At 42.8% G+C, this 23,462-nt stretch overlaps 1 protein-coding gene across 2 annotated transcripts in view; it reads right to left on the bottom strand.

Annotated features, from left to right (window-relative positions):
* Positions 1–4,004: 4,004 nt before the first annotated feature.
* Positions 4,005–23,462, bottom strand: part of SCD5 (stearoyl-CoA desaturase 5) — an 80,874-nt gene continuing 61,416 nt past the window's right edge. For both annotated transcript variants that reach the window (XM_006271162.4, XM_019483929.2), the window contains 3 exons: positions 18,395–18,600; positions 8,631–8,863; positions 4,005–5,612 (listed from right to left, as the gene is read on the bottom strand). In XM_006271162.4, coding sequence (XP_006271224.1) covers positions 5,422–5,612; positions 8,631–8,863; positions 18,395–18,600 — 630 coding nt within the window. In that variant the 3' untranslated portion in view covers positions 4,005–5,421. The remainder of the gene's footprint in view (positions 5,613–8,630; positions 8,864–18,394; positions 18,601–23,462) is intronic.

Here is a 23,462-nt window from a genome sequence, read left to right on the forward strand (position 1 = left end):
GTTCTTGCTAGATCTTGGTGTGCCTCCGTAGCAATGAATTTTCCTCCCATTGCCTCTATTTTCTCCTTTTGTTTTGAGGCATTAGAGGAGCCTCTTGTGAAGTCACTTCACAAAGCCTTCCTCTGTGATATCAGCCCAGGCACTTATCTCAGAAAGGCCTGTACTTGGACATCAGCCCAGCTAAGCTGAAGTGCTGAGCAAGTGACCTCAAAGACCCTTGTACCTTCACACCAGCTGAACAAAACAAAGTGCTTAGTTACTATCTTCACAAAGCTCTTTTCCCTAGACATTATCACACCTAAGAAAATACTAAAAACAAAAAGCCACTTCATGTAGGCCTCTGTGGTTGCCTCACTTAGTGACTTTGGCTTCACAATGACCTTTACTCATCTCTTGGTAATCAGAGACTCTTGGCCAGTTTCTAAAGGAATGTGCACTTAAAGATCAGGTTTTCACCCAGCCAGACACAAAGCGAACCCTACTGATAAATACAAGGCGGTGCTATGAGCTTGCTATAAAGGAGAATATATTGCAGCTTTTTCTTTCTGGTAATGGAAATTCTGTGCTTCTGTGCTTCTGAGTCTAAACTTAATGTGCTGGAGTAGTGGAATAATAGCAACCAATCCAAGAGGAGAAACACAAAGAGCCAGGGACAACTTGTAATGACATTTCACAACTTTATTGATAACAAAGCACTAAATAAATCATAAAGCATTTTCAAATGATTGCAGGTTCCTGGCATCAGGGGAGGTCATCTCTAGGGGGCTTCTTCCATCTTCACATCTTCCATCAAGACTTTGCAGCAGGTGCAGAGAGGAGGGATGAAGACTGCACAGCCAAGAGAACAGCTCAGGAGTGCCATTGTCTCTCCTGCTTCTCCACACCTGGAGATCCAACATTGCCACAGCAGCTTCTTTGAAACTGGGAGATCTTATACATCTGTGGCACCCCTATTCCTCTGAAACCAGTAGATCCATTGTCCCCTGCCCACCCAGCAGGAGCACACACTGCAGCTTCTTGTTCAGCCATGTCTTGGCCTTTGCCTTTGGGTATCTGCAACCTCTGCTTTGTCAGCTCCTGCTTTTGCTTCTGCTGTATTTGTCCTTTGCCATTTCCAGATGAGGTATTTGCAGCAGTCAATGAAGCAGCAGTTGGAACATGTTGCTGGTTTGAAAGAGCCTCCTGCTCTGGTCACAAGTCCAGAGCTTCTGAATCAGGCCTGCAGGCTGGGCCTTTTTATGCAGGAGCTGCAGGTTGGTGCAAACCAGTCAGATTGGGTTTATCCATATACAGCCATCACATAGGTCCACATCCCATAAAGCTTTTCCTTTGTGGTAATGACCATATAAGGAGACAACTGACATTTTAGGAAGCCCCTAAAATCATGGTCATTGGCCATAATTAATGGATGGTAATTTTTAGTAGACAGTGCGCACAATCCAGGATACACACAGCAGACTTCCTTAAGAGCATTCCACTATTCCCACACACTCATAATGCTCTAATGATTTTTTTAATCATGTCCATTTTGAACAGTGAGTTATTTGGCAAATCTCAGAGAAGGGGGAGGTTTCTACTTCAACCAAAAAAACACATTCTGGTCATGGGAATATAAGCAAACTGGACTGTCTCACACTTGGACTGATATGGCTGGCACTGTATGCTAAGTACACCCATTTCATCCCCCATGCTCCTTTTAGAGGCAAGAGCAAGAAATTGCATTTATGGTGGCATCAAATGGCAGCAGTTTCAGCCCTTGAGCATTCATGGATGGGCATAATTCTAGCAACCTCATCTAGGTCACACAGAGACAAAGTGAGAGCTGAGGACAGACTCCCTTGTGTCTGCTCACCCTCCACCCTGTCCTTGGTAGGAGCACAGAATCAACACTTGTCCATGCAGGCCAAAATTACACTTATTTTTCTGTGACTGCATCACACCACTGACCTGTCCTTAGGCATATTGGTGCTGAATTTCTGACTTTGAATTTCTAGACAACTCTGGATTAAGTGTAGAGATTAAGGGCCTTGTTACACATTAATTTAGGTGGCTCCTGGAGCTCTTAACCCCTGGACTGTTCACATATTAACACCTGAAACTAGTTATAAGCACCACTTAGGTGGCTTAAAGTTATGCTACACCAGCCTAGATTTATCTGATCTGTGTTACATTCATGTGTAGCTGCTCTAGGCTACACTTTAGTGTGGACATCCTACCCGTCCCCTCCCTCCCCTGCTTGTCTGAATCAAAACCACTACCTCTCCACTACCCAGTCAAGCCTCTACCCACCCCCCGATCCTGCAATAGCCTGTACTGGCCCACTGTCCCCCACCCCACCCAGCATCTCAGATCCCTGCTCACCACTCCATCCCCCAAGGTCCCAGCTTGGTACTGTCCTGGGGGAACAGGCAGGGTAGGGGAACCTGCCTGCCTGCTTGGCCATGGCCACAGCCACAGCCACAGCCACTGCGGCTCTCTGGGCAGGTGGCCACAAGTAAGCTGGGGGGCACAGCTGAGCCGTGAGGACTGGGGGGGGGACCCCGAGGAGCAGGCAGGAGCAGGGGAAGACCCAGGAGGCAGGGGGAAACCCAGAATAGGAGAGGAGGGAAAGGGAGGGGACTGAGTAGCTCAATACGGACAGTGTAACAAAGTCCTAAGTTTAGTTGTGTTAATTTGAAACCAAGTAGAAGGCAGGGTAGATGTGCACCTTATAAATTAAACAAAATAGACATATTTATATAGCACACACTTTCATGAGCTGAAGGGAGGATGAAGTGAGCTTCAGCTCACAAAAACTATACATAATCTACTTTGGTTAGTCTATAAAGTGGACATCTACCCTGCTTTATACTATCTTACGGTGTATACGAGAGGTAAGTGATGGTACCACTCTGCTCAGTGCTGGTTAGGTCTCATTTATCACAGTATGTACAGTTCTGGGCTCTACATTTTAAGAAGGAGGTGGGTTTGGACAGCAAGCAATGTGAACAAAAGTTGAGAGGGTTCGGCGTGCTTAGCTTGGAGAAAAGGAGATTAAGGAGATGAGAATTTTTTCTTTACTAAATGTGGATTTCAAGAAAGCAAAACATTTTGCTTTTCTTTTTTGGCCATGACTTCTTGGGCCCTGATGCAAGGCAAATGAGGAAGGAAGAAGAGAAGGAAGATGATCTTGTGCCTTACAGACCAGACTAGACTCAGGCACTTTGAATCCATACCTGCCCTTGTGATCTTAACATCTACACATGAATTTCCCCAAATGTCACATAGGGATAAGGATCAGTGGCAGGAGAAAATGTTTAAATTAATTGCCTCTTTGCTGAAAAATACAGTTGTGAGGAGACCAAAACTATTTGTGAATTTTGGTCACATTTGGCAGATTGTTTTAACCAAAAAGAGAAAGGGGCAGGAGAGGGGAGCAGGGGAAATGTGGTTCAAATATTTGAATATTTTTTATTTAGAATTGATGTTTCAAGCCCCCAAATTAACTGCATTTAATTTCAACATAAATTAATTACAATAATTTTTGTGAGGTTTGTATTTCAATGAAAGAATCTATCAAGCTGAAACTTTTTTTTCCCCAATTCCTCAGTTTGGACATCAAACTGCAAAAAATAACCACACTGCTCTAATGATGATTCTTCACTCCCTCAGAGGCATGATGTAAGTATTTATATGTTGTGAGGTAGAAGTATCACAGAATCAACACTAGCTTGACACCAGAGCTGGCTTCAGGGGGTCCTTTTAAAAGAAGAAGACCAAATAAAGCTGCTTCTTGGGGCATCCCAAGGCAGAGCTTTCCCTTCAAAAGTAGCACTGATCTTGTGACAAGTAGATATTGTGGTACACAGTGGAGTTATATATGAATCTAGCTGAAACTTCATGAAGATGGAAGGTTCATCTGCCAGGCTGAGGGACAGAGTAAATGTGTTATATTATTCTTGATCATCTGTATATAAAACCCCACATTCTAATGGATGGATTTCAAATAAGGGGAGGGCACAGACTACTTCATAAGTGTTTATTGTAAATCACTCAAGAGTTTACACATCATTAATGGCAAATTAACATTGTTAAAACACCTGCTGGATGAAGTACAGAATAAAGACAATTATTTTATATCGGCATCAATTAAAAACAAGAAACCAAACAAAAGAAAAATCCAAAACAACTGAGGGTTTTTTTTAATTCTACATCATTCCTAACAATATCTGGACCTGATTCTCATTTACCTAAAGATCCTCTCCTCTTGGACTAAGCACGTGAATTCACGCTGTCAGAGTGGGGAAAATCTCTGGTCTAAGCATAAACGAGAATCAAGTCCTCTGTCTTCAAAAGTGCTCCAGTGCTGACAATATAAAGCCTCTCTCCTGCACTGGCTAACATCTAACACAAAGGGGTATATGGTCCATTAATTCAACATGCTCTTTTTACAAGGCAACTGTTAAATCCAGAAGCTACATAACTATCTTTTTTTATACTTTGCTCTGAAAGCAATGGAAGTTGCATGCATCTGAAACATCAGTAGAAATTGAAATTTAGATAAAGGCTGGTTTTTAAAGACATAAGAGTCAGCAGTGGAAAAAAAATCAAGATACTTATTGTGCAGAAAGAGCTAAAGTGTGCATGCATCAGTGACTGTGACTGGTCAGAATATAAATCAGATCTCCAAACATTTAAACTGAAGCTTTATTTGGCTTAAGACATATTTGAACTGTACACCTTTCTAAATTACAACATGTATGTAACAACAAATGAATTGTCTAAACATAACATCAGGTTGTGTTTTGGCCTGTGTAGCATCTAGCTTTTAACACAAAAGCTGGCTCAGCAATAAGTTAAATTCATCTTCAGCAAAGACAGTGGAGCATTGCTCTTGCAAACAGGGCAAACAAAACAAAGAAAGCAGATTTTCAAACAAATGTGATTTTTTTTCCACGCATTTTTTTTTAATTCCTTTCTGTCAGCTTGTTTTTGTGACAGCAGATTAGGCCCTGCCTCTCACCTCCCACTAATATGTTTCAAAGCATGTTTGGTCAGCTAGTAAAAACAAATGCTCACCTGCACTGCACTTTGAAAGGATAATTAGTTTCTCCATCCTGCCAGGTTTAACATGAACAAGCATTTTACAGTGTAAGTTGGGCGTCAGCTACAGTGACTAAAATCAAAGGGCTATGACGTTAATTCTAGTATTAAATAATATCTAATATTGTTACACTTAGTCTGGGTTTGGACATAAGACAGCTAATAGGAAAACAAACAGGGGATAAATTCATACCTGAAACAAGCTGCCCCAGGGATTAATTTCATCCATTGTACCTGGAAAATCTACTTCATCCAAAGTGGGGGGGGAAATCACACACGCGCGCGCGCACACACATACATATACGACAGCATCAATTTACAGAGGATATGTTACACTGTTCAAGCACTGCCATCTCCAGTCCTCTCTTTGCGGGCTTGGATTATTTCCTTGGGAGCCCGTTTTCGGTCAGTAACCAAGCCCAACCAAAACATGAAGTCAATGAACCATGTGGTTGGGTTGAATTTCAAGCCTAGCTCACTGGCTGAATAATCAAATGGAAAGGTGTGGTGGTAGTTGTGGAAACCTTCACCTGGAAAAACAATCAAAGAAATGTTTTCAGGGTAGGGTGCCTAGCACGACTCTTTTCAGGCTGTGATGGAAATAGGAAGGAGGAAAAAAATAACAAGAGGTACCCCCTTCTGCAACACTGAAGGCACCCTACACTAAGGTGGTGCCCTACTTACTCCAGGGACCAGGGATCCATCTTGGGCCAAGTTCACAGGAAAAAAGTGCATGAGTTAGACAAACGCTGTTTTTAAATGGACTTAATTAAACCAGTTAGAAACCCCTGTGCGGGTACTGTTAAATCTGTTTACATCTGATTTAGGCTGATTAGTATCATTAGGTGCACATTCATCTCCTTTAGCTGAACCAATGAGAGATGTGGTTCATATCAATAAAGGACTTGGTGTTTTGGCTTCTTCAGTGAAGAACAGAGGGAAACAAAGATTTCTGACCTCAGTTGATAAGCAGAATCCCTCTTACTAAGGCATATGATAGAGAACAAGAAAAGGCTGAACAGGAGAGAGATGTAACATGGAGCCCTGCTTACATTGCCCCACAGAGTACCTCCATGAAGCCCAGCATGCCAACTTGGAATGGATGCCTTTGTGCATACTAGTGCACATGAGACTGAGAGCTTATTGGCATATAACCAGCACTGCTCTGAGGTAACTACATTACTCGGAGTTTGCACAGAAAGAACAAGCATGCCATGTGTCACTCTGGCACTCCCTACCAAGCTGTGGAGGTGGGGTAAACATGACCACAAATTCCCTGGGATGAGAATTAGAGCAGCAATAATTATTAGGTCCTATTTATGCACAGGAATTGGCCCACTGGTGACCACATTGTAGTGAATGAGTCAGAGGGACTGGCTGTTTAGAACAGCTTGGCTGCTGTATAGTATGCAGAAAAGTTTTCTTCTGTTCACAACTGGAGCAGGACTAAGAAAGGTTTGGTCGTGGGTATACTATCATCTCAACTTGCAAAACCTTGCCAACTTCAAGGAATAACACAATGTGTCATAGGCAAAATTCCTCTCTTGCTGATTCCAATCTAGTTATTTGCAAGACATGCTCAGGTGATGAAAACTGTCACAGCTCAGAGGAAGTCATTATAGAACTAGGCTGATTTATGCCCACTGAGGAATGAGCTCATTTACAGCTTACATCCTGGTGTAAAACAGATGAGTATCAGGGACACTGTTCAGCCAAGCTACCGAGACAGGAAGGGACAGGTCCTATTCCATCTGTTAGGTACAAGAGTGGACTTAGGTACCCATATACAATCCTATTCCACCCTGTCTGAGTCCCTGAAAAACTACCATTGCAAAAGGGGGTGGGTCATCTTCCTCCTCCTCTGCACTGTTTTTTTGTGACTCAATCAAGTTACAAATAGATTCACTGATGGATTTGCAGAAATTGAACAGGGTGGAATAGAATTGCATTTAGGTGCCTAAGTTTAGACACCTAAAATGTGGAACACAATTAGGCCCAAAATGTTTGGTCAGCAGGGTATCCGTCCCTGTCCCCTCCCTACCCACACATGTCTGAAGCGGAATAAGATCCAAAGAAATGTGCACAGGCCCTGACACTGGCATTCAAGGACGCCTGACATCCAGGCAGTATTTACACTGAGCAACGGCAATGACTGACTGCAAAAATAGCCCCCTATGTCTATTGAAATAATATGGAAGGAGGATAATGGTTCAGGGCAAAACTTTAATTCATGCTAATTTGACCTGAGGGTGTGGGAAATGTCCATTTTTATTGGCTATAACAGGGCTGTCCAACTGGTAGGGCATGGGCCACAAGCAGTTCTTGAGGTGTTAACATGCAGCACCCTGGGCTCCCACCCAGCTGTCACTGCTCCTGTTGCTCCAGCTGCAGCAGGAGCAATAAGGTGCTCCCTCCCTCCCCTGGTGTCTGCTACCTGACCCAGCCTCAGGGGACAGGGTGGCACAGCACAGCCCATGTTGCCAGGGAAGCCAGCAGCCTGGAGTACCTGTGCAGCACGGTGCCATGGGGGAGCCCACAGGGGGCTGCAGTTGGGATGGGGTGCCACACCACACGGGGGCAAGAATGCCTGCCCCTGTGCACATCGTACAGTGGAGCAAGGAAAGCACTTGCCCCCACACAGTACATTGGGATGGGGAGGGAAAGTACCTATCTGTACGTGGTGCAGTGGGATGGGGAGGTTTGATTCACCTACCGTTGTGCATAATGAATGCAGAGGTGGAGATTTCCTAAAGGAACCCCCTCATGGTAGGGTCCTACATCCATCCTTAGCACCAAAAGCTGGGATTTTGAATCAACTTACATGGAAACAATGTTAGATCAACAGCCAGAGGTTTTGCAAGTACCATCCTATATAAACTGGCTTGATTTTCAAAAGCACTGAGGACTCAAAACCCCCCACCAGAAATGAGGTGCTGCTGGGTACTTCTGAAAATCAGACCAACTACTTAGGCACCAAAATATATGAACATGGGGTTGGAGAGCAAATTTTCAAAGGCACAGATGGATACCTTCTTCCTTTGGAAGCTGGATGCCTACTCAGCCTTTGTGCCTTCGAACATCTCCCACTAGGTTCAGGCACCTACTTTTGAAAATCTTGGCCAGAGCTTCTGTCTCTGCATAACTGCAGCTCATGAGCTTGGCAGTGGCTTCTCCCTCCAAGGATGTGCTAATTGTTTCCTAGCTCTGAGTGCCACAGGTATGCAAGACTGGCCAGTTAAACAGATTTCATTTAGTGCCCTTTGGGATGGAAGAGATGCAGGGCTCAGGTGCAGCAAATACGGAAAGGAGTCTTCATTCAGGAAACTGTTTATCAAATGAGGTCAGACACACACAGATCCCAGGAGTTCCCCAGCTCCAGCTGACAAGTCATGCTGTGCAATGGTAATGCAGAGAGCCTGCCTTAAATCTTGATTGTGATGTAGCAAGCCTGGTTATAGGGGCTCTGTTTCAGGGACATTCTACTCCTAGCTAAGACCAGCACAGAGGATTAGTGCACTGCAAAGCAACCCATTTCTTCTGGTACTCACCGATAGCTCCTAGGGTGACAAAGGCATTCTGCCTGGGGCTGATGTACTTGTCATATGGTCGGTTGCCGTACATGTGAGCTGCACTGTTGACCAGCCAGGTGACATTAAGAGACACGGTGTAGCGAAGGATGGAAGCAAGGAAGTAGGAATTCCACAGACTCTCACCCCAGAGATACCAGGGCACAAGGGTGGGGAGCACAAAACACATGAGCACGACTGAACTCTTATAGTACCTAGGGGGAAACAAAAAGAAAGGAACAACATTGCCATGAGAGAAGGCCTAGCTCTGCAGTTACTTGAGTGGGACTCAGGAAACTCATGTCTGCCCTAACCTTCCTGTGTCCCTGGAGCACGGCACTTTACCTCTGTGTGTCGGTTCTCTGCCTGTAAAATGGAGACAACAATACTTTATTTGTCCTTCTGATCCAACTGTATTGTCAGCTCTTTGGGGTAAGGGCTGTGTCATAGTTTCATAGATATTAGGGGCTAGAAGGGACCTTACAGATCATCAGGTCCAGCCCCAAATGATGATTCACCGTGTTCATAAAAATCTAGTAAAATAGACCCTGGATCTCACAGTAAGTGCTTCTGTAATATAGATAAAAATAACTGGAATAGGGAAATCTTTCATAAGGAAATCTGGCATGCAGTTCACACCTCTTCTTGGAAACAAGCGCAACTTCTTTGACCTAGAAAACAGCAGGGCTGAATATTCAGTGACAGCCCAAAACAGATAGGAAGCTTTGAGAGGTTTAAGATATGTGGTAACTCCAGAAGGCATGTGGGAAAAACTTAAAATCACAATACAGGCAGCTGCTAAAGAAACACTGAACAGGCAAAAGATATGGATATTGGATAAGGTCCTGGACCTTAGAGAGAAAAAGAAGAAGTGCGATAAACTGCATACTGTCCAAACCAAAGAGAAATCCATGACATAAACAGAGATGCACTGTGCAGAAGAACCGAATAAAGGTACTTGGCTAGCATGCAGCAGAAGAGAGCAGCAACTCTCCTGAGGTTTTTGCACACTTAAAACAGACAAGAAAAGGCAAATATCAGTAAGTCACTAGATCCAAATCAGGCACTCTACTTCCTAACTCTAAACATGTAACAGAAAGAGGGCAGAATCACTGCAAAGAGTTATCACATGATGCTGAGAACACCAATGTAACTTGGGGAGATTAGGCACAAGAACTACGCCCACTTAAATACGTAGTACCCCAGGCAATGGAGACAACCAAGTCAGAAAGCCCCTTCAGATCAGGCAAAGTTCTAATAGAACACCTTAAGAAAGCAGCTGATACTTGCTGCAAAGTGTGAGGAACTGGAAAACGGCCAAGAGACTAGATGACTCAATTTAATGTACTGATACTGAAAAAGAGGGATCCAAAGGAATACTCAAACAACTGCATGATTTCTCTGGTGTCTCATACAAGCCAAATACTGCTAAGGGTAGTTCTGGAGTGAATACAGACTAAATTAGAAGAGATCACAACACAGCAAGCAGTATTTTGGCAGGGCAAAGAGACAAAAAAGCAATAGACAAATTTAAGAAAAGTGATGAAGAAAGCAAGAGTTTGGATAACCTCTGCATCTCAAGTTTGTCAGCTTCCATTAAACTTTCAGTGCAATGGTACACACAAAGCTATGGCTATGCAGGCTTGAGACGGGTTTCCCTAGGGAAACCCAAGGAACAGAAAGCTACAGTCAGGGTTACTGGACTGACATTGGAATGGCTCCAAGTATGAAAAGGAGTTTGACAAGGCATCTCTCCCCATGTCCCTATACTCTTTCACATCTACACGGAAATGATCATGTGCCAAGCACTTGCAGGTTCTGAAAGAGATCAGAAAATTGCAGGTAGAAGGCTTAGTAATCTGAGGTAGGTAGACAGTATTATTTTGATTGCCACTACCCTAGAAGAACTGAAAGATCTAGTGGAAAGATTGGTCATGGCAGGAAAGAGACACAACAGCACAGTTAACATTCCAAAGACCAAAGTGATGACTACAACTAGAGAAAGATTCAAAGTTAAAATAGATATGAGGCTTTGGAACAAGTCTCAAAGTATATATTTGGGTACCATCCTATTGGAAGGCAATAAGTACATGAGTAAAGTATGCAAAACTCATTCAGCAGTAAAGCATTTGAATGCAATATGGACAAGTAGGCAGACTTCTAACAAAATTTAAAAAAAGATTACTACAAGCATTGGTTAAGCTAATAGCAAAACGCAGCTGTAAAAATTGGATGCTTATGAAGGAGTTGGAGAGAAAATTACAAGCATTTAGGATGATGTGCTATAGAAGGATATTTCCTGGATCCAGAAAAGATCCAACAATTGGATGCTCAATAAAATTGGAACCAAGCTTCAACTGATGAAAATGGTGAAAAAGAAAATATTGAAGTACTGCATGCATATTGTAAAAAGAGAAAGTGATAGCTTAGAAAAGAAGAAGGTTGTGCTAGGGAAGAGAGTAGGGCTGGCCAAGAAAATGATGATTCAAAGATGTTGAAAACTAAGTGGAGAGCACTTCCCAAGTTTCACTAACCTGCAAGACAAAGAGGGCACTTGATTGACTGACTGATTGATATAGAAATCCTTCAGAAGAAAATCTGACATGCAGTTCCCATCCCAAGTCATTTTCAGAGGAGTTTTTCTAAATAATTATAATGAATAATGTGTTCAAATGACTTGTTTTTGTTAACAAATCTGAGCATTCCTTTATTTTACTGGCTGTTTGCCTATTTAATTCACATAGGGCTAAACACTGGAGTTTTTAGTCATTTTTTGGTTTGAGGAAAAATTCTTATCTTACAAAAGGATATTGTCAAGTTCTCGTTGCCAGGTACAAAAATCTTTCTCCCCAGGCAATAGGGAAGGTGCAGGCCAGGACTGTGCATTATGGCTATAAAAAGGAAGAAAAAAAAAGAAGAAATAGAGGAGATGGAGGAGGAAAAATGGAAAAGATAAAAGAAAATACAAAATCAAGGCTAGGCCATCCCAAAAAGCAAACTGAAGTGAGAAATAGTTGAGGAGGAAAGGGCCAGACACCCAGGTGATGGGCACACTTGGGTTCCTTCATGGCCATACTCCTGCTTCATATGAATCTCTTCATAGGAAACAAATCTCCCAGCAAAGTAGTGGCAATATGGCTGCTTCAAACAAATCTGTGGCCACCTGCAAAGGTAAAGAGAGGGATATGCTGCAAGAATCCCTCCTCTTCTTCACCTGCCCCTAATGCTTGTTCCCTGGAAGGGCAGGGGAAAATAAGGAATGTATCAAGAACTTATTTAAGTACTGGAGGAGGGAGTTCTGAAAAGACCTTCCTTCATTTAAATTTACTCTCTCTCTATAGCCTTCAGGCAGTAGGTATCATCTTCTATTCCACACTATGTACCCATAGGGTGAGAGCCAAGAGCCCTCTTGTGGCTGCAGGTTTGGTGTCATTGTCTAAGACTGCTTTAAGCAGCTTCACTGCTGTGCGGTAGTCTACAGTGGCTGGGTTGTCAAAGCCTTAGAGTATCAACCCTTTCAAGTGATTTTGATGCAGGTTTGAACTGAGTGAGAGTCCCAGGGCTCAGCTCCAGATCAGCAGCTCTGTCACAACACAGAGGTCAGCAAAGACCCTGGCAAAAATACTGAAGTCCTTCAAACAGAGGGTATATGGCAGTGGCAGCAGCCAGATCTCCCTGCTGCAGAGATTGGCAGGGCTATTACGAGAGTTCAGGTAAGAATCACAAGTATTTAGTCAACGCCACCCTGGGTGTTCTTGTTCACAGGGACTGAACACAGGACCTCTGGGGCTAACGGCATCCGCCTGTATAGCACAGGAAAGGGCAAACTTCTGAACCCTTCTACCTACAAGTCAAGATCTTGGCACAACTTAGGGACTCAAGACACCAAACCTTTGAGAGGTACCTGCTCTGTTCACAGAACCTCAGCTCAAACAATAGTTTGTTGCTAAGTGACTTTCTTCTGAAGCCGTATTTAAACAACCTGGGAGCCACACATGACACACAAGCCACACTTTGGACACCCCTGCTCTATGTTTTGAACTGAAGAACCATACCCACACAATGAGAAATGACTTAGGGCCTCGTTACACCTTACACTCTGAGCTGCACAAATGTTGTTCGGTGTTAGTGCTGGCTTGGAGTTTAAAGCAGTCATACCCTTAGTATAGAAACCTTCTCTGACTGCCCTCCACCTGCACAGCAGTGACTCGCCACTGGAGGCCTGGTGAGCAGGGGCAGGACTAGAAGCTGTAGCTGTGAGTTGCCACTAGAGGGCTGGTGAGCCAGGACAGGCTGTATCTCTGCTTTATGGGTGAGGGTGTGAGAGATCCTGGCATACTGGAGGACTTGGACTTGGGTGACACATCTGTGGGGAGTGGCCACACCTCGATGGAACAGGAGCTGAGTTCTGCGCATCAGAGATAATTGTGCCCTGGATTGGGGTAACTTTGAGCTGCATAACAAGACTTAAAACCACTTTAAGGTGTTAATGTGCAGATATTAAGAGCTCCAGGAGCTGTCCCAATTACTGTTTAACAAGGCCCTTATAAATGTCTTATAAATATTTATGGCTATAAAAAGGAAGAAAAAAAAAGACGAAATAGAGGAGATGGAGGAGGAAGAACGGAAAAGATAAAAGAAAATACAAAATCAAGGCTAGGCCATCCCAAAAAGCAAACTGAAGTGAGAAATAGTTGAGGAGGAAGGGGCCAGACACCCAGGTGATAGGCACACTTGGGTTCCTTCATGTCCAATCTCCTGCTTTAAATGAATGATCTAGCCACTAGAGGGTGACAAAGTCACATTCTGTTATCATGGGTCATACCTTAATTCTCAGTTCCCAAATTCTGACAGACTGTGCACCACCAATTTAAAATGATACAACCAGCAGCAATTTTTTGTCATAAAGTAATTAGAATAAAACTCTTAACACATATCACTAACAGGCTGTCTGCGTATCACTGGTGATACCCATACCACAGATTGGGAACTGCTACCTTAATGGTCTCCATTCTTTTCCCTAAAGTTCAGCAGTGTTTTTTTAGGCCCCCCTGTCCCAGACACATTGATTCTTAATTAAATTACAAGCCCCTTTCTTCACCCTTAAATAGTGCTTAACTATTGAAACTGAGAGGCTTTGAATGCCAGTGTAGCTTAATGCCATTAAGGAGGTCTAGGGTTTATTCCCAGCTGTTCCACTGCCCTCCTGGATGACCTTTGTCAAGACACTTTACATTTATGTGCTTCAAGTTCCTCCATCTGTGACATGCAGATAATAATCTTTTGTAAGGCACTTTGGGATCTTTTGTAAGGCACTGGGTTGGATATTGCCAAATGCCATTAACTTCTATGTATCAGAAGTGCTATATAATAGCAGGTGCTCTGATGTACTACTGTGACTATTCTTAAGATATCTCATTGGAAAAAGACAGAAAAAAATTAGGAACTTCAGCTTACCACCTGACTCCACCAATGGGGAGACATCCAGTCTAAAACACAATCATAGCTAATATTAGCTGCACCTGTTTATTTGAAGCTTAATTTATATCTGCACAAAGAAATGGTGCTGAGTTGTTAAGAGCTGCATTACCTTAAAGTAAATGTAATAAGGCCAGGATTTTACCTTCAAGTGTAGATTTCTGGGTCACTGCCACCAAAGACTTTTTCAAACAATACTTAGAAACAGTTGCTAGAAACTATCCTGCCTAAGGAAGTTAACAATCAATTTTTCATTCTAAAAATCCTGTCCCTCATTTTTACCCTGTCCTTCAGTGCACATGAGGCAGGTAGGCTTCTGCTTACATTTCCCACTGCTCTTCCAAAGAGAAACATGAAGATTAATTACTCATGAACAGTCAGGCCAGTCTGCTGCTTGTTTAATGTCAGGAGCCTCTGTTCTTCCCACAAAAGCATTTGTAGTGGAGGACTGAGGAGTTTTGTTTCAGTTTTCTGTCCTTGTCTGGTTGTCAGCTACTCTCAATAGACTATGCTGCACAGGGTGACTGAAATGAATAATTAAAAGACTTTGCTGAAGGAAGAAAAAATTACCATAAGATTGCAGCTTTCCCCCATTCTGTCAGAGTGAAAATTGCATTCAACATTCATCTAATGGTCTATGGGGATGAGACAGGTAATATGGGCTAAGCTGGGAAGCTGAAAACAGCAGGGGAAGCTTCAGTTAGGTATAAGTCACTTGATTTATTTTTCAAGTGTAATTCAGAGTTCTGTGACAGGAAGAGTACTTAGTGCCATAAATCATATCAGGCCTAAGTACTGGGGAGTAGAATAAAATCCATGGCTGAACATCTTGGACTTTGGAAAAGATCAAATTTGGCTCCTAACTCTGCAATTGTGAATGTGGGGCAGGGGGGATGGGACACAGGGAACCATCCCTGTGGAATGAACCAAAGTCATACTGCCTTGGCCCTGGCATGGCAATTAAAATTAGATCGGCTGGGTTGGATATTCCCAAATGACACTAATTATAGCAGCTAGCAAAAGTCTCTCCTCTAGCTTATTCCATAGAAAGCCAGGCTCTTTGAAGGGGGCTGCCAGGGGTGTACTGCCACTGCTGCAGGCAGCTCCAAATAGCTGCGACAAAGTGAAAACAGCTGTAAAGTACTAATGGGCCATAAGTTTGGAGGCTAGGAGGAAAGGGAGGCTATCTGGTAAGAGAAGCAAAATGCTAGTATGAGCCAAGGAGTCTGTAAGAAGAGGGGGAGAGGAACTGGGAGCTGAAGAGCAGAGAGAATAATGTGACAAATGAGGAGAAAAAGAGCCAGCAAGCCATGCAAAATGATTCAACAGGGAGAGAAGAAACAAAGCAGCACTCAAGTCAGGGGACCAGGAAAAGAAACTGCTAAGTGATAATCTGAAATAAAGTGGAGACCAGGCTGTAAAGAGCTGAATAGGCTTAAGACAAGGCAGTCCAGGGAACAAAAATAGAAGGCTGGGAGTACTGCAAAGGTGGGATGGGACTTGAGGATAAACTATTGTTTATCCTCAGACTGAGAGCCTGAGAAAGGCCTGTGTCAGCCTCCCTCTCAACCAGACTGCTTCAGGTTTGACATCTCTTTTTTTGCTTACTTCCATCTATCCTGATTTCATGGTCTCTCTCATTTATTGCTGCAAAAAAGCATCCCCACAAACAAAGGTGTAGCTGAGGTAACTTTATTTTCATAGTTGGCCCAAAAAATAAAATGAAACACATAAAAAATGTTGAAATTCTTCTCATTCTGTGAGACCCTAAATGGGTCCATTTTTGTTGTGTGTGTGCCTGTGCACATGTAGACACATACATGTGTGTTTTCCGTCTTAATAATAAAAATGATTGTTCAAACAGTAACAGATACTCATTCACTAATAATTCCATTTTCAACAAACAAAAAATACCAATTCACACTCACAAAAAAGAACAAAGTTTCAGTTTTAAAAAACTGAAAAACTGGCAAAAATATGAAAAATGTCTAAGTATTTTTGCAAAAAACCCCAAAATGTTTAAATGATTGGCTGTTTCATGAACAACATTTTCATTGTAAATGTGTTGCCTAGCTCTAACCCTAACTTCTCTGAAATAAATTAACCCCACCATTCTGCAAATTCTTAGCATTTTTTTTGTGGGTGCCCTTCAGTTTGATTTTTTTTTTGTCCAAAGTTACGCTCCATACTAAGGACATTAGCAGATTTAGAACGATGTCTCTCACCTATTAAAGGGCAAGGGGAGCAGAAGGAAAGCATCTTTCTAACTCTTACACCTTAAGAGCCCTTCAATATGGATAAAACACCCAATTATCAGCCAAAGAATTCCTCAAAACCCTACTGATGCTGATGGAAAATCTCTCACTGACTTCACTGGCCTTTAAACTGGCTCTCAATTACATCTGAAAACCCCAGACTGTGAACACAATTCTAGAATTTGATGGGAAACAGCTTTCTCATGGTGCGAAACTTTTCAAGATTTCAGAATACGTCAGCACTTGAGGTATTCCTGTGGAAAATTCAGGTTAAATCCCTGCTTTGTCTGATTCAAACACAAATCTCCCACATCCAAGCTGTGTGCCCTGATCTCCAAGACGTTTGCTAGCCAAGGGTTTCACCTTTTCTCTGGCCTGAAATTCCACCCTGGAGCTGAAGCCTCTCTGGACAAAAAGGTTTGTTAAAAGCAACACATTCCACCAAAAAGTCTTGCTTTCAACAACTCTGCACTTCCTGATGAAAAAACCTGTGTGTCAGAATGTCTGACCTGCTATAAATAAGGCCAATGCTCTCACTCACTCTGAATGGTACTGAGAGATTTATTTCACTGAATTCAGGGAAGTCAACTACTCATGGAACAAGGTGCGTTCCACAGGCCAGAGTGAGGTAGATGTTACTTAATGCTCAGATACACCACTGCAAATCTGGAGGAGCTCAGTGATATTACTCCACTTTTACAGTGGCATAACTAACACCAGGATTTAACGCCCCATGAGTCATGGTGTCACAACAGAGCCTTAAGAAAGCCAATAGAGAGATGGTTTATTTTGACTTTTATTAAACCTTTTTTGCTTTTTCCTGAATTTAAAACTATATGTTTCCAACCTTACAACAGAACAATCTGGCACTGTCATCATTTGGTTCCTGTCACTGAGAAAAAGGAAAAAGGAAAAGGAAATTTAAAGCTGGGCTAATCTCAAATCCAAGCATCAAATCCAAAGCAGTGTTACTAGTATCCTTCCATCATTGCAATGTATTTTGTCACTTTCCAACGCTTGCAGTTACTTAACTGCTACCAAAATGCTTGTCTCATATAGGATGTAATTTACTCAAGCAGTGGGGAGAACATAACTCACACCTTCTCTCTCTCTCCTCACTTTGAGCATGCTGCAGAAGAGATTGCCACTGGATTTTCACAATCTGCACTGGTGACCCCAAAGCCTCTAAAATGACAAAGCAAGTGGATTGCATTAACTTCATCCTTCATGCAGCCCCTTTGGCTAGGGACTAACTTAGCCTGTTGGGGGATTTATTTAATGTACAGAGGGCGTATCTACACAAGATGCAATGGCACCGTAGCACCTGCTGGCAAAAACCGTGACACCATTGCTAAGTCACCATAGCAACGCACCCCCTCATATCACATTGCTATGGCGACATAGCAGCCAAAAATAACCGTGCAGCCAGCACAGCGCAGTACAGGCTGTTACTGTGCCGTCATTTAGTACTTCCAAAAGGAAGTACTAAATGACGGCACAGTAACAAAGGTGCCGTATGGCCATGTGTAGATGCACCTGGACAGGCCTATATTACAGGACTCCTCTACCTACTCCTGCAATAAGGCTTGAATACATCCCGGTCTTCCTCTGTGGCTCAGTGGCTTGGTTACTGAGTTAATAACAGGCAGGTTATAAATTCAAAGCTGGGTGTAGGCCTCTAAATTTCAGACTTAAAGGTGGCCTCAAGAAGTTCCTTTTCTCTATAGTTGGAGAGACTCCTGCTTTAAGTAGGGGGCTGGACTAGATAATCTCCTGAGGCCCCTTCCAACCTTAATTTTCTATGATCCTAAGAAAGAGCTTGCATGACTGAACCACTGTCACTCAACTCGGTGAGCTGTGCTAGGAAAGCACATGTTTGGAACAAAAGAGAGGAGGCAACAAGGAAAGCATCTGGTAATACATCAAAATTAGACTAAGGGAAGGAGCCCATTTCCCATTGTTGCTCCACCTCAAGCCTTCTATGCACATCCCTCTCTGGGACATTTCACTTACTTTCTTTGGAACCTCACAACGGGGTCATCCAGCAGGTCAGAGAAATCCAGCTTCCTCCCTTGCTCTATGACATCTCGGTGCTTGCGGACAAACAGCCAGCCAATGTGGGAGAAGAAGAAGCCACGCCGGGCGTTGTGGGGGTCAGCATCTGTCTCCGAGTACTTGTGATGCACCCGATGGTCCCGGCACCACTCGTATATGTCATTCTACATGGAAGGCAAAGGAGGATTGAATGTCACACCCAAACTACACACAACTCTCTGAAATACTGGGTATCAACTAAGCAACACATCCTGTCAGACTCAATCAGGGACAACAGCCATCAGGGCAGTGAGCATTCATACACCCAGAAGGCAATACATTCACGGATAAATGTTGCTGTTGCCTCTAAAGTACCCTGAACCAGGTGTGCTCTGGAGGGGGCTTGAGCCTACAGAAAGAATGCTAGTGCTCCACACATATGTCTTGAGCACTAGAGCACCTCAGAGTACCCATGATTCTCATATTCCAGATACAAACTGGCCCACACTGCAAAAGGATTCAACTTGTCAAGGTGTGCAACTCCAGAGTTTCTATCCAGCTCTTGATCTGGATAAAAATCCCCAAATAGTTGACCTTTTCTATATAGAGAGGTTAGTTCAGACCCATCTGCAGTCTTAACAAGTACTAAAATAGAAAGGAATTTGTGCAATGTAGTAGTTTTGTGAACCCAGAGTGATTGGTGTATCAAAGTGTATCCCCAGACACTGGCGGTGTTGAAATACAAATGGTCTTCACCTTATGCACTGGCAGGAGACACAGCACATCAGACCTAATCTGATCTTTTTAGTGATTTCTAGTAAACCATATTGGAAATGAACAGCTGTTGTGGGTCTGCCATAACACACTCCTATCAGCACAGAATCTCCCCTGTGGCAGATTCACTGCTCTAGGAAGAAGAGAGGCCATATAGAGGCCTGAATGAAATCCTAATTCCCTTCAAAATAGACACTGCAGACCAGTGGCCTAACTGAAGCTTATATCTGAGAGACCACTCAGAAGATATTTCCTGCATATCTGCAAGAAAGCAGTATCTGTTCCAGAAACAGACTGAGAAACTGAGAAAAGCCATATTGCCTCATGAAAATGGTACAGAAGCAGTTTTGATAATGGCTAATTTGAGGGGTCTGATTTAGTCTTCTCATTAACAGACCCAATGTCACTGTACAACCTTAAAGATAAACAGTGGTCCATAGACATTATAGACATGCTTCTTTAAACCAAGTATCATTGCTAGAGATGGCCTAGAAACATTGCTGAGGGGGTTAATAGGTACTGAACCTGATTTGGGGGGAGGGTTTATAAAAAAAGAAGCAATGCAGTCATGTCTGTGTTAAGGCACTTTTTGTGAACAGAGGGCCTGGAATAAAACCCTTGCAGCTAAACCCTCCCTTGACCTTGGGATCTGGGTCAGGATACAAAGGAGAGTTCAGGCCTACCACACAGACATCAAGGTCAATTAAATACCCAGTGACAACAGCCTGGCACTCTTGAGAAGCCAGCCTACACCATGAAGAAGAAGGAATTTGGTGGCCACAATTTTCAGAAGTGGATCCTTAAAGCAAGGTATCTAAAATCTAGATTGAGGAATTCAAATGCTATTGATGGTCTGATTGTTCAGTGGCGCTGAGCTTCAACATCTTTCAGTGGCACGTGCTGAATGTTTGACAACTGTGAAAATCAGATCACTGATTTTGGTGTCTAACTATAATTTAAATTGCCTAATATGGGGCACCCCAGTCTACAAATCGTTGCCTGCACTGAAATCTATAATAGCATACAGCACATCAAACAAAGAACATTCAGCAGAGCGTGGCCTCTTCTTTCCTTCTTCTCAGTCACTGCCATGGCAGAGCGTGGGAGGCATGACAGCCAAACAACAAGCTTCTTTGGGAATGGCAGAAGCAGCACTGCCATTGCATACTTCTGCTTTGTTTTTAGAGGAGAATAGAGAAGACATGACAGCTTGAGATGTCTGCAAAATAGCAAGAATGAGGCAACAACAAAGACAGAATTCATGTTCCATTGCCATGACTGCAGAATACAGTAACCCAAGGAAGGCAACTGTCTACATCCTCATTTTGTGAGTTGAGAAGCTTCTGTTGTCAGTGCTAGTAGAAATCACTGCTTTTTACATCAGCTGCAAACTTTCCAGAGGCTGTAGAGGGAATGCTCACTGGTGCTGGGAGGCAACCATGTCCCAGAACCAAAGAACCTGGCTCCAGTTCCTCCACGGTAAGAATTTAATTATCCTAAAACTGTGTCTGGAAGACTTCCAGGGCTGCCTTTTTGACCTCCATTCTATCAGAGAATTAAAAACACAGAGACATGAGGAAGGGGAATTTACAGCTTGATGACTGTTGCCACAGGAAAAACTGATATAGATATCTAGCAATGGTAGATCTAGTAACAACTGGAGTCTTGACACCTGGCAGGTGACAAGGGTTTTTTGTTTTGCTTTGTTTTTAACACTAACCCATGTCAAAGGACTGACACTAGGAAATGAAGACTAGGCTCTTGCCAGTGTTCCCATTCCTCACACCTTTGTTTTCATTTGTTATCATGTAAGAAAAGCTTTTGGCAAAAGATAAAGGAAACAAAGTCACCTGAATCTCTGTCTGGTGCAAAACTATGGGACACAGTTGCACTGTTTCCAATGTTTTCTTAAAAGCAAGAGACATTGCAGAGAAACCAGAGAAGCTAAAATCCTCTATACTGTTACAAGTGGCAGGTCTAGAGGAACTGGAATTGGAAGCATGAAGCAGACCAGAGTCTACTTTGAAAAGTCATTTAAAGATGTCAAGAAGATACAAGAATTGTATTCTATTAGAATTCTAATAGAAACAATCTTCCAAATGAGATTATTGATCACAATGCTACAGATTTGTGTAATAAGGAATGAGCCAAAGCAGGTAACAAGGTCAACCAGCTTTTGTGTCAAAGCAGATAACCAGGTCAATGCCATGCTAGTGCATGACATTAACTCGTTTTTTGCCTGGTGCAGTACATATTAGTAAAGTTAGCTGCTTCCCCAAATTAGCAAGGCTGGGCAGATCTGAAGGCAGCTTGTTAAAAATGCAGAAAGCCAGGATAAAGGAAAATGCATGACAGACCAAAATTGTTTACAGTAAAGACAGAGAGAATGAAAGCACTAGGTACAGGTGAGGGCATGTAATCAGTAAAAGTGTGGTGCAAGTTGCAAAAATCTCCTATTCTTAGCACCATTTTGAAATCAATACAGGAGTAAAATACCCTCTTGCAGCTGGAGAACAAACTGGCAATGATGATGATGCAGACAAGAGTCTGGGTCTCTTAATCAATTTGCAAAGCAAGGTTTCCCTACAGATTGGCTTGCAAAAATGGAACTAAACAAACTAAAGTGAAATTCCAAATAGGTACTGCAGCTGAGTGCAAGGTAATCACAGCAACATCACTAGTGACTGCCTGATGTTAAGATAAAAAACAAAGCTTGTTTCATCTAGGAAGCTACAAAATGAGTTCATGTAATAGAATCACAATGGCATATCTCTGTAAGGATGGATACTACTGAGCAGTGTTTGAAATAGTGACACTATGGAGCTGCAGGTAGGAGAATGAAGCAAATCTGACTCAAGTGTTGCCCATCTCAAAACCAAAGCTTCAGCAGTACAAACTGAGCCACTTACAAAAGCTTGAGAAGTAATTCTACATGGCTGACTGACAAAAGAAAAAAATCTCAGGCTTTTCCATGGGTAAAAAAAAATGTGTTTGGATACAGAGAAAAAATTTCTGCATGTGAAATTTCTGTATTCTGAATTGACCAGAGCATGAGGCCGGAAGTGCTAAGTATAGACTTAGTCTCCTACAAGAATAGTCTCTCTCAAGATATTTAGGATTCTGTAACAGCTTCTTAGGCAGCCTGCTCTCCATGGCTAGGTACAGAGATTCAAAAAGCCTGAGGAGGATTTGATACAAGTCATGTGGTTTTCTGTAAATGGCTTAGTTTAGATCGGTAGTGAACAGAAGAAAAAATTTGTCCTTTGGTGGGGGATGCAAATCTTAAACTGGATTTCGCTATCTTTAAACCAGTCTATGTGTGCTGAACTTCTGTTCTGTTATGGATATAGACTGGTTTCTGATCACTCATACCGGTAAAAGTGTAATGTCTGTACCTGGCCCACATGTCCAATATGACAGACCTGGTTAGAAGTAGCCTCATAGGCACTGGCAGTTATCATGCCAACTTGGAGTCAAAAGCAGTTGGGGTAAATCAGAGCTGTCCTTAAGGTGCTAGAGCTTATAGTAAATGACTTAGACCTGACATTCTGGATTGGGTAGGGGTGCAAAAGTGGCTCAAAGCTACCTTTAGACACCGCACTCACTGAGATTTGCAGTGAATACTTCTCAGCCTCAAATGATGGTAAGGCTGACATTCAAGTGTGGAACATACAGTACCACAGGAATTGGAGTTCAAAGGGGCTTTTGCATCCCCAACTATCCTGGTTGGTCCAAGATTGCACCAGAATGATTTGGAAGTAAGTATGAAAGATTACCTCTAAACAATGTCCTTTTCCTCCAATTTTTTTTTTGAGTTGAGAATTGCTCAAAAGATCATCATGCCCTGTAGTGCTTTGCACCAAAGGGACTGAAACAAAACACAGCTCAACATAGTCAAATCAATAATACCTCAATTGCTTTAACTCAGAGCTATGCACTCTTTGTACTGTGAGGAGATTAGTGTTCTCTAGTGGTGCAGACACATGTAAGAATTGAACCGTTCCAAGAATGTCACTGATTGGGAACCAGTTCATAATTGTTGTGGTTTAGAGGCGTCTGCATGTACACTGCCAAGTGGTCCAAGGACAACAGTCACCTTTTAGGCATTGCAGTGCTGTTGAACCACAACCAAGGGGTGAAAGTGAGTACCCAGCTCAGCATGCCTCACAGTCGGGAATGCCTGGAGTTTCCCTGGGATTTCTTTAGCAGGGGAAGAAGATCCCAGCTGGCTGGAAGGGGCTGTGGCAGGGTGGGGTCTGTCCAGACCCCTGCA

The sequence above is a fragment of the Alligator mississippiensis genome, chromosome 2, assembly GCF_030867095.1.
Source record: "Alligator mississippiensis isolate rAllMis1 chromosome 2, rAllMis1, whole genome shotgun sequence".
NCBI classification, from domain to species: domain Eukaryota; kingdom Metazoa; phylum Chordata; order Crocodylia; family Alligatoridae; genus Alligator; species Alligator mississippiensis.